Source organism: Nyctibius grandis, chromosome 17 (assembly GCF_013368605.1).
Source record: "Nyctibius grandis isolate bNycGra1 chromosome 17, bNycGra1.pri, whole genome shotgun sequence".
Taxonomy (NCBI): Eukaryota; Metazoa; Chordata; class Aves; order Nyctibiiformes; family Nyctibiidae; genus Nyctibius; species Nyctibius grandis.
The window spans coordinates 4,700,221-4,712,274 of NC_090674.1; the positions used below are offsets into that span (position 1 = coordinate 4,700,221).

The following is a 12,054-nucleotide window of genomic DNA, read 5'->3' on the forward strand; positions in this document are numbered from 1 at the left end:
GTTGGAAGGTCACTCCTGGCTAATCAGTGGTGTCAGCCATGAATTTAAGCAGTGTAAAATTTTCTTGAATGATCCTATTGCCAAACCACATTAAAAACCAGGATAGTATTTATATCCTGCGTAAGAATAGACTGAAATAAATTATGCGGGTGCCACAAGAGGCAGCATACTTGGTGCATTAAAATAAAGAGCTGATTATAGATCTAGGGATTACCTGAAGTGCGTTTCAGGGAGAACCTAATGAGAGCTATTTCAGAAACTGGCTCCTTTTAAAATGAAGGACTACAAATCATGATACATTATGAGGTATTCTTCCTTCATTATATTTCTGCTTCAATATTAAACTGTAAATTTGCTTTTTTAAAGAAAGTATCTCTTTTTAAGGCCCTTCAAGAGTTTAGACGTGAATAACTGTGTTCCTGCAAGTCATTTGAAATATGTGAGAATTAACAGGAGATCTGCTAGAAGTGGTTTTCAGGGTACAGGTCTGCTTTGTTGTACTGGAATTCAGGTCAAAGATGGTGGCAATCGGGAAAAGATAAGTGATGGATGATATGTAAGAGGTGGTAGTTTGGGGTTTTAACAATTTATGGTTTCCAGGGGAGGGAAGAGCAGGGTTAACTGTCTTCTCATTAAAACTGTGAAACCATTTCAGGTGCCTATCACAGTCATCTAATACCATTGTAAAACTCAGTTATACCTGAGATCTCCTCGTAAGCTGGAAAATCCAGGACACTGTGGAAGGCTGTACGTTTCTGGAGCGGCTGGCGGGGGCAAGGCAGGCTGCTGGGGCATCCGCAGTGCCAGTACGGGAATAGATTTGAGTGCCTGAACCTCTCCTGCCCAGCATTGCAGTATTTCAGCAGTAGAATACAATGATAGAAGCTGTTGGTTGCTTGTTTAACCTGGAAAAGAAATATGCTGCCAGGAAAATACGTAGCTCTCCCCATTTCTTACATTAAAGCTTTTATGTTCATTAGGAACACAATTTAATGTGTATATTTTTAAATCATGAATTATGGCAATAGTGTCGAGTTAAGTTTGGTGTAGAATTTAAATTTTGCAAATGCTAGGTGTTATATAGCCTAGACCGATAAAAATTTATGTGGAAACACAAAAATCCCGTGACTATTTAAAACTATTTTTTTTTCTGGAACTTAAGAGGGGAGTATGAAGTTTTTTCATTGTGGAAACATGGTGGTTTCAGTATAATAGATAAAAGCTTGTTTAAATTATTTAACATGTCTTCTTTAAATAGAATAACACAGATAAATTCTGATGAAAATTCTACTTTATGGATAGTTCTTCATCAACGTGGAATTTTGAAAATATCTTTTGTTTAGCAGTTGGTATTGTTAAAAAAAAAAGAAAAGGAAAAAAAAGAAAAAAGCCTTTTGATAAGCTAACTAAATACTTCAGAATTCTACAAATGACAACCTGGAGTTAAAAGATTAAATCATATTTAACGTAACTAAAACTCTAAAATTGTAACAGTTACAGCAGATCGCCACTGGAATTTTAAAATACAGTTTTTCCAAAGCTTTTCTGTGTAACGTGTGCATCTTTGCCTTTTCCTTATTTGCTCCCTTTCAACCTTTCCTGTTACTGACTTGGGTTTATCTTTTCTCCCTTTAGAGAGTTTTGAGGTGAGAGTCACCAAAGAAGGTGATAAAGGGTTCTTTCTATCCCTTTTATGAATATTAACGTACTAACTTTGGTTATGAAATGGGGAATCAGCACTTAAACAGAAGATCCTGTCATGCTCTTTTGTCCCATTTATTCTCCCAGTTTTTTTCTATTTTAAAATATATTGATTAAAAACTGTTATGTAACCAAACCCTTGGTTAGAAATATCTGTAAATCAGACATCCATTTGAACCATTTGGGATTATTGTACATTGAATGGGCACTGAAGGAGTCGTTTTTGGGGAAATTAGTGTTTTCTCCTATTTTCACTGATAACTTCTTCGGGACATCTTAATTTTTTTCGTATGCTTTGTAAAGTAATATTTAACGGCCAAAGCATTATAACATCTTCCCTGCAGTACACGTCCTTCAGTACATACTTCAGTAGTCTAAAATCAGAATCAAATACCTTTTTTTGACTACCTCTCGACTTGTTTACAGTAGGAGTGCATTCTTGGTACTATGGTACCACTGCAACTATAATAGCAAATAGTGGTTTATGTTGGTGTAAGAAAATCACCTTCAAAACGTAACAAGTCCTACAGGTACAGCACAGTGTGGGTGATCAGAGTGTTTATTGGGTGGCTTTTGTGAGCACGGCTCACTCCACACAACGCGCTGACTGATGGACCTAGCTGTGCCAGCAAGGGTCTTGTCGTGTCGTCTTAGGCTTAGATGTGCTTTAAAATGATGTACTAGGGGCTTCTCTTGCAAGTTCGTTAGGGTGAAGGGTTTGACTAGAAAGGAAAGCCTACTAAATCGTTCCACGTGAGAGCTTCCTTGGTCTGTGTTAGTAGCTAGCTGTTGAAATGGATGCCTGAGAAGTTGGTATTTCTACCTTTCTCATTCAGTAGTTTATTTTGATTCCCTACTTTTAGCCAGGTACATTGCACAGGAAGACTTTGTTCTTTGATCTGTTGACAGAATTTCTGTAATTTTGGTGCTGAACCTGTACTCGAAGCTTTTTCATCCCTTGACTTGTAACTGTGCATTTTAACCTTTTGCTCTGGTCAAAATAAACAAGCTGCCCAGCTATTCCCAGTAGCTTGGCATAGAAGATACTACCAGTGGCCTTGGCTGTATGCTTTCATAAGATCTACTCTTACCCTAGAGCTATCTCAAGTACTCCTGTGAAATGCCTGTCTACATTTCTCTTTTTCTCTTTTGTATTCCTGCATGAATGGATGCAAAGTAAACAAGTTGCTTGGAAGGCAGACGTATGCTTCTTTTTACTAAAGTTCCCAGAAATCACCCATTTTAAAGCACAGTGCTCTTGCTTTGTCCACAGACCCTCACAAACCCTTGGCTGCAAAATATTTGGTCATTTATTTTAAAAACGTGTAAAGATGTTGACCAGTTCTAACCTCTCTTACTTTGAATCTGTAGGTGAGATCTGTGGATTTAAAATTCACGGGCAAAATGTTCCCTTTGAAGCAGTGGTAGTGGATAAATCCACTGGTGAGGGAATAATACGCTCTAAAGAAAAGCTTGACTGTGAACTACAGAAGGACTACACGTTCACCATCCAGGCCTACGACTGTGGGAAGGGACCAGATGGAGCGAATGCAAAAAAATCCCACAAGTAAGTAAATCTGTGGTGGGCTGAGGGGAAGTTTGGTTTCAAGTGGTCTCCTGCTCGTGGTGATTTATGGTCTGTGTATTAAGAGTAAATGCAAACCAAGTGTTAATACTGGGAGACTTTCATATAACGGTAATATAAATAGCAGCAAGATGGATGTGAACTGTTTTGACATCTCTTTAGCTGTATTTTAGAAGATACTGCTTTGTCCCTTGATGTCTCTGAATTCACGTTAGACAATAGTGTGGGGATAGAAGTAGGAAAACTGTTGATAGAGTTAAAATCTGGCTTGAGTTGATATAAAGAGTTTGCATGGGATACCAAGGCTGGACATTGTTTCAGAATTCAGTTTTTAAAACCGAAAACCTGGTTCAAGATACTAAACTTGACAAAATGGAAAAGAATACATGTCGTTTCCAGACAGCCTCACAAAAAAAATCAAGATCAATAGCATAAGGTTCATCTCTGCCTAGATTAAAGAATGGGAACAAAGCAATCTTTGGCTAATCTTTATCTAAAGAAAAAACCACAATATAAAATGCTCTCTAGAACATCCACTTGAGAATAATTGTTTAACACCCTGGTGTAAACATCTGCAGAACATGTGGAAGATTAGTGATTGTTTGAAGCAAAGAAGAGCATAAATAAGATGAGGAATAGACTAGCAGCAGTCGTCTTGGTGACAGATACAGCCTTGGTACTCTATAGTTGTATGCTTCAAATAGATGGCAGAAAGTTACCTCCATAAGGATTGCACTTACTTAAATGCTATTTGATACTCAGTTTGTCTTTTGAGGAAAGATTTCAAAGCGAAAGATGGCAGCAAATGTTTGTTGGGTTGGCTGGAATTACATTCTTTGTTCAGCTTGATAGTGTACAGTTCCTCCTCCGCACTGTGGAACTTACCTGTATTTTTCTACCTGTGTTGGTTCATTGATTTTGGTTATCCAAATTCATGGCTCTGTAATGAACCAGTACAGCTCGAGCAGCACACTCTGCAACTCTTCTTTTTCCACAGCAGAACAATGGGCTTGCAAGACCTGCGCCTACAAACCACTGCTGGTTTTTAGCTCTTAAAGTCAGGAATAAAAAGAGTGTGTTTGGTACAGAAGGCCGTTTTTTGTGGCATTTATTTAGCACATAGGTTAAAATAAAACCTTGAAGATTATTTTTTTAGCATAAGCCTTGGAAAACTTTTGCTTTTATGGAAGGACTCTAGTGACTGAATTCTTTATTAGTTTATATTCCAGCTACTTTTCGTTATTCACCTTTTCTCCTTGGTCATTGACAGAAACTGTGTTGTTTTCCTGTTCTGTATATACCAGCAATCGGTGACAAGCGTGAAAGGACGGAATTCAAGATCCAATCTGTTCAGGATTATCTAGCTAGCTATATGATGTGTTAAGGTGTATCTTCCACTTCTGTGATTCTTCCGTTTAAATTGCCTGATCTCCCATTCCTACATCCAAGAAATAAGCCAGTTTTCACTGACTTACACAGCTCAGTACTTGATTACCAAAAGAAAGCTCATCAAATGCACTTGACTGAGCTCTTAGTCTAAGACAAGTCTTAACTGTCATTCTTGTTCACATGAAATGAAAATTGGGTGTTTATATCGAATACTCTTGACAGCAGGAAAGAACTTGAAGGGTTGTACTGTTTTAACAGAAGTAAAAGCCTATTTTGTCACAGTTGTAATTTCTTGTATTTCTGTAAAATGGCGGCAATTAAATAGTCACAATATAAGAGATGGAATTTTATTTGCAGTAATAAGCAATAACCTAGAACTCCGTTGAATTATATAGCAACACACTGGAAAAATATCCACTGCTTTCCTGGTTTGAGTAGTTGAGGTTGTTAGTTTTATTAGTTACTGGTCACTTCTTTCAGGGAGCTTAAATTCTGAAGGATAGCTTCATCTGTAAAAGAGGGAGCTGTTACATCAGATGCCTTGCCTGAATGGGAGTTCTGCAATCCGTATGAAACTCACCTTTCTGTTTTCTTTCCAGAGCAACAGTGCACATTCAGGTGAACGATGTTAACGAGTATGCTCCTGTGTTCAAAGAGAAGTCATACAAGGCAACGGTTATGGAAGGGAAGAGGTATGACAACATCCTGAGAGTGGAAGCGGTGGATGCAGATTGTTCACCTCAGTTCAGCCAGATCTGCAGTTACGAAATCGTGACTCCGGATGTACCGTTTGCTATTGACAAAGATGGTAAGAGTACAGTGCGAGATGGGGTGGGAATTACTGTAATTTGCTGCCCTAAGAACAGGACTTCAAACTGGACAGTGTAGAACTACAGCAACCCTGTTTTAACCCTGTCCTACAACATAGTTAAATGGAGATGTTCACTTTAGCAGTTTGAATTGATAATGAAAAGTGAGATGTCTTTCAATGCCAATACCATGTGCTATCTACTGATGTAAGGAGCAGATGGTGTATTGCATGTGTTTTGTTTCTTGTAAAATGCTTTTCAAAATAAAGGAAATATGATAGATGTGTTATGTTTTAAACCAGCTCTTTGTAGGCTTTTTTTTTTTTCGCCGTAGGTTTCTGTTCTGTATTAGGATAGCTTTTTCTAATTAGCTTTCAAAAATGAGAGTCCGTGTGTGTGGTTTTCACATTTGAGGTGCTCATATGTGGCTGTGGTGATTACAGCATCATGGTTATTGGTTTTGGAGGGTAGTGATTTGTTTAGGTCATTTCCTTCCTGCCAGTGATCTGTGGACCCTTCAAAATCTACAGACTACTTCTAAGGGTTTAAGCAAGCTCGTTAAGCAAAGCGAAACAGTTTTTAGTGAGCTTTAGTTTGAGTTTTTGGAGGATCCATGTTGCCAATGGATAATTTTCATGGGTGTGCTAATTTAAAAAAAATTGGAGAATGTCAAACAACTCATGTATCAGTTACCACCTATGAACAGTTTCATTTTGAGTAATATAATAGACTATTAAGAGCCTGATAAGTCTATACCTGCTGTTCTGTGTATGTGTGCTCGTCTCTGGGTTTATGTAATTTTTAAGGATCTGGGCCTGATATCTGGCATTGAAAATTCAAATAGTGAAGGGCTACTTCACTTGCAGGTGTGTCTATTAAAGTCTTGGTACCTGTATGCAGTACCTAGGTGGTACCTGGATGCATTTAATGTGGCAACGTCCCTGAGAAATTAGTAGATACTGATGTCTGCTTACTGCTTTCTTTTTGTGTCAGGTTATATAAAAAACACAGAAAAGTTAAACTATGGTAAAGAACATCAGTATAAACTGACAGTAACAGCATATGACTGTGGGAAGAAGAGAGCTGCTGAGGATGTGTTGGTTAAAATTAGCATTAAGCCTACATGCAAGCCTGGCTGGCAAGGTTAGTGTGATCTCCTTCCTATCTGCTTTTAGCATTTGCCAGTATCTTCAGTTAAACATGAGAGATTTTTAATATTGTTTCTTTGGATAAATATACAGGTTGGAGCAAAAGAATAGAATATGAGCCTGGTACTGGTTCGTTAGCTCTCTTCCCCAGTATGCGTTTGGAGACATGTGACGAGCCGATAACCTCAATTCAAGCAACGGTTGAACTAGAAACCAGCCACATTGGTAAAGGCTGTGACAGAGACACCTACTCTGAGAAATCTATTCACAGACTCTGTGGTAAGAACACTTCTGTTATAATAAAGTGGTCTCTTGCTTATGAGTTTTTCTTTGAATATTATGTTAGACCACAAATGAATGAGTGGATATGGTCTTCATTTGCATGTAGTTTCCTCCAGCATTTTGCCCAGCAGGCAATAAAGAGCATGAAATTGGCTGAAGGTGACTTAAAATAATTGTCAAATGCAGTAAAGATTCCCTTTCTTCTCCCTCTCCACTGGCTTATTTAGACTAATAATTTCCCTCACATGAGATTCATGTTCAGGAGCTGAAAGGATGTTACATATGTGGAAGGGTATGGCCATTAAAACCTCTCTGTTTTTCTGAGGAATGATGGATGTGAAGGATGCAATGTAAGATACACATGGTGAAAAAGTAGGTGCGAAAACCAAGAAAGTATGGTTTGGAAAAAACAGTTTACTTGCATCACTTAGGTTTATACTGTGCTTACCCTAGGAGTAAAGGGCACATTGGCATGTACTTACACTGCAGTTTTATGAATCCTTTGTAGCCAATATAGAAGAATTGAGATTACAGGACAAATTATCACTGATGATTTATGTCTTCAACTTCAGTTGAAGTTAGTTGAAAGTGTGAATAACCCTAGAGACCCAGGCAATTCTGAAGCCATTCCCTGATTAGGTCACTGTGACATTAGTGATTTAGGCTTGAAGTGGGGAAAAAACAGCAAGCCGAATACCTGCTGGGTATCATTGCTCCTGACTGTATTACTAGACTGTGATCTGGCAGGGGATACTGATGCAGCACCCTCAACTGCATGGGTATTAGTCTTACAACTAGTACAGTGTCAAGAGAAAGGCATCATGTTCATGGGCCTGAGGGACAAGTGGTATTAATGTAATCGTTCCTGAGATAGAGGCAAAATAAGGTTTTACAGCTGTAGAGATAGTAACCAAAACAATTTCAATGAGATAAGTTGTCTACCTAGAAGTTAAATTTATGGACGTCATCGTGATATGAGATGTCTATTATTAGTGCCACATTATTTAAAAGGAGAATTGCTTGATGTGTGGTGGTAGTGCATAATCCTGACAGTTGGTGATGAACAATTAGTGCTCAGAAAAAGATCGGTTTGAAACTAGTGGTGATGTTTTTGGTTTCAACGTTTTTTCATTTGAGCGTTTTTTATTGTAGGTGCTGCTTCTGGCACAGCTGAGCTACTTCCCCCTCCAAGTAGTGCTGCTAACTGGACAATAGGTCTTCCTACTGATAACGGTCATGACAGTGACCAAGTCTTTGAATTTAATGGCACACAAGCTGTGAAGATTCCAGATGGTGTTGTCACAGTCAACCTGAAAGAGCCCTTCATGATTTCAGTATGGATGAGGCATGGGCCTGGAACCAAGGAGAAAGAGACAATTCTGTGCAATTCAGACAAGACAGGTTTGTCAATACTTCAAATATAAACAGTCTCATTGGGTTTTATTTGTTTGTTTATATCTGTTGTGGCAGCATATGTGAGAACCTTTAGTTTTTTTTCTCTAGGTTAGGTTATTCTTGAAGGGAATGAAGGGGGCTGCAAAAGTAGCTCTTTATTGTGCTTACCTATAGAGGCATGGCCTTAGATTACCTAGCTTCAGTTTCAGATTAGGCAGCCTTGTTTTTCTAATTTTATTTCAATTTATGTTATGCATTTGTTTTTGGATTTGGAGATAGACGTGTCTGTTTATTGTATAGTGTATTACCCATGGGTTGTTCAAGAATGTTTGCCCTAACTACTGTTAAGAACATTTTTCAGTCCTCTTAATGTGCTTGATTTACTTCTACATTTGTTTCTTCCTATCAGTTACTTGGGGATTTGTGTATGAAATACAGAACAGGTGAATTTTGTGGAGTTCTTAAGGTTTACAGAAAGTAATAATTTTAATTAAACCTCTTGTGCAGATATGAACCGGCACCACTACACGCTCTATGTACACAACTGCCGACTTGTTTTCCTCTTCCGCCAAGATCCTTCAGAGGGAAAAACATACAAACCTGCTGAATTTCACTGGAAACTGAATCAAGTAAGTGTGAAAGGACAGTTGGTAGGATGTTAGAATGCAGTGAAAACCATCGGAGACTAAACTACCTGTTAGAATAATTATTACTAAATACTTTTTGCAACTCCAGACTCCTGATGTCATATTTTATAGAACCCAACAATACTTACTGTGTTTGTGATGAAGTGTCAGAGGTAGCTTCAGCTATACCTTTTCATCTTGAGTATGAAATACTGCTTTAGTGGTTTTATTAAACCCAGTGGCATACTCATGAAATAAAGTACAAGTCATTGTCCTGAAAGGTAGTAAAGTGTGGATTTATATGTGAAAATACATTGTCAGTCTTTTAGCTGTGATGGCAGTTATCTTCACTAAATATACTATAAGGTAATCTGTGTGAGAAAACAGGAACTATTCCACTTTTTTATAGCATTAAAGTATTTCTGAGTGACATTTTTGCAGATCAAAATGTTACTAGGATAACAACTTACCTTCTTAATCCTTTTGCACCCTGAAATAAAATTTGTGACTTTTTCCACGTTGCGAGCAGTAGCTACAAATGAGTTTTCTTAGTTGGATTTTACTCCACAAAAATAGAGTTAATAAACCTCTGAGATATGCAGGTACTTTCTGCTTCCTATTTAGAGAGAGGAGGTGTCTGTTTGTGTTCTTTCAGTCATGTATTCTTAATTATTTTAGATTTCAAAGTGAAGACTATAATAACTAATCTTTACTTTGGTCCTACTAAGATCTGCAGAAGTTAATTCTGTGAATTCATATTGTTTGTGATCATGAAGAGTGAGACAGAAGGCACTAAGTATTTTGTGTGCTTTTCCAGCTCTCTGTGTTTCTCTAGATTTCTAAAGGTTCTTTTAGTGGCTTTAGGTTACTATTACAGGTCTGTTTTGCCAGTTACCTAACAATGAGTTACTTTCTAACATAGCTAACTATATCCTGTTTTCTATGCAGGGCAATGTTTTGATGGTAAAATGCCCATATATGTCCTTATGGGAAGATTGTTACTTTCCAAAAACTAATCAGCTTTCGCTAAAAATAATGCTGTCATGGAAGGCTTTTTTTATATTCAAAATTGTCGTGGTTTTCTCTGAACAGTCCCTCTCAGCAAATGCAGGTCCTTTGTCAAGAAATGTTGTATTGTAACAGTATTTCAGAATGTGCTTGCGTGTAGATATGTATTTTTAAATTTAAATATACTGTTATTAGATATAAAAATTGAAGGAATGGAAATACATGCAGCTTCCTATGTTGGCAGTAGAAGAAAAGAAGCTATTTATAAGTGTTTGACAGTTGGTTTGCTTTTTTCAACGTGTGCCATGTGTGAAACATGAAGTATGTCTATACAGGCTTATAGGTTGTCAGTATGTCTGCGTGTATGTATATGCAAAATGTGCATCAGATCAGTTATTCAACTGTAATTTAAAAAAAAAAAAATTAAAGTAGAATTTTTAAAACTTTCTTTGCTCAGGTGTGTGACAAAGAGTGGCATCATTATGTCCTCAATGTTGAATTTCCTGCGGTGACTCTTTATGTAGACGGTGTTTCGTATGATCCTTTCCCCGTGACGGAAGATTACCCACTCCATCCTTCAAAGATAGAAACACAGCTAGTAGTTGGAGCATGTTGGCAAGGTGACTACTTACAATTGTTGATAACTTTTAATTAACTTTTTTGTTTAATGAGATCTTTGTGGTTAGCCTAGAAGTACATAGCAGATCTTTTTAGTGCCTGAAAGATAACTTGTTTTGGCTTTTGCAGATTATTTTTGCTCCTAGCTAGGATCACATATTTCCTTTTAGTCATTTTTTCCGTGAGTGTATGAAATACAAAGCTACTCACCAAGCAGCATTCCATCAAAGGGATTTTTGTGGTAACCATGGGAGTAGAGATAGCTTATTTTTAATACCAGTTGTAAGAGTACATTGTATACTTCAGATTACTAAGCAGAACACTTAATTTCAAGTAGGTTGAAAAACATATTGTAGAAAAAGTGTTCTCATAAATGGAAGCATGACCAGCAGACAATTCAGCGAAGCAACAGTGTTGCTGTCTCTTGGATATTTTACCATTTCTGCTTATAAAAATAAATACAGAAAACATCTGCTTTATTGTATGCAGACTATGGCTTAAAACATGATATTCTGCAAGCTGTAAAATGCTGATTCATGTGCTTTAATACTTGTCAAACCAACTCTTCAAAGCTTGAGAAAAAGAAGAATGCATCTGAACATGGAGGCTGATTACCAGAGACCTTTGTAACAAAGCTCTTGCTTCGTAGTCCTGAACTGAAATGTTTGCTTGCTGATTGAATTACACCCTAGCTGGTATGAGGCTGATCTTTTTGGTCAGAGATAAAACAGTGTTAAATCATTAATTGTAGTTCAGAATATAGAGTGTAGTCGCAGTCTTTAATAATGCATAGAAGTAGCTTGTGAATGAATGACAAAGGGAAAGCTTTGAGACATTTATATCAAATTAAGTCTTCTGTCTTATAATGTCTCTTTTCTTTTTAAGTTTTAAGGCTTTGAAGTGTGAATGAAGGTTAAATTATCAAAATACCCCATCCATCAAATTTACTATTTTGTGACAAGTTCACTATCTTTCAGTATTAATGTTGTTTCGGTGTTAAGTTCATTCTGTTGTCCCTTCCTTTCAGTCAGTTAATTATTTTCTCCATAATTCATCTCATTCTGGTTGTGACTTTCCAACTATCTCTTATAGCTCAAAGGGAAGCTATAGTGGCTGGTTTTCAAGAAACTGGAGCTTGGAAACTCTGTTCCAGCTAGGTATATGGATTGTGTAATGGCTTCCATATATGTTCTGCATTCTAACAAAAGCATATACATTTAGTTTAAAAACTCCTGTGCTTTCATATTGGCACTATTGTATGGTTTGTTAATTACTTCTGACATGGATTTTTTTTTTAATGACAGCAGACTGAAATAGGAGCATTAGAAGTCTGGAAAACAGAAACTTGGGGCACCAAGTTAAAAATTCCACCAAAAGTCTGATTTTTAGGGGATTAGAACACAGGGGAAAAAAATATGCCAAAGGAGTGAAGTTAGTGCTTCAGGCCATCCTCTGTCTTAATAAGATTTTAAAATAAACCAGGCCGCTCTAAG

General features: G+C 37.2%; 1 protein-coding gene across 4 annotated transcripts in view; it reads left to right on the top strand.

Annotated features, from left to right (window-relative positions):
* CLSTN1 (calsyntenin 1) overlaps positions 1 to 12,054 on the top strand; it is a 36,730-nt gene that overhangs the window by 14,339 nt on the left and 10,337 nt on the right. For 2 of the 4 annotated variants that reach the window (XM_068414686.1, XM_068414689.1), the window contains exons 3-10: positions 1,636 to 1,665; positions 3,073 to 3,268; positions 5,275 to 5,483; positions 6,478 to 6,627; positions 6,726 to 6,911; positions 8,067 to 8,315; positions 8,817 to 8,938; positions 10,401 to 10,563. In XM_068414686.1, the coding sequence (XP_068270787.1) occupies positions 1,636 to 1,665; positions 3,073 to 3,268; positions 5,275 to 5,483; positions 6,478 to 6,627; positions 6,726 to 6,911; positions 8,067 to 8,315; positions 8,817 to 8,938; positions 10,401 to 10,563 (1,305 nt within the window). The remainder of the gene's footprint in view (positions 1 to 1,635; positions 1,666 to 3,072; positions 3,269 to 5,274; positions 5,484 to 6,477; positions 6,628 to 6,725; positions 6,912 to 8,066; positions 8,316 to 8,816; positions 8,939 to 10,400; positions 10,564 to 12,054) is intronic. The other 2 variants (XM_068414687.1, XM_068414690.1) reach the window with 1 other exon arrangement.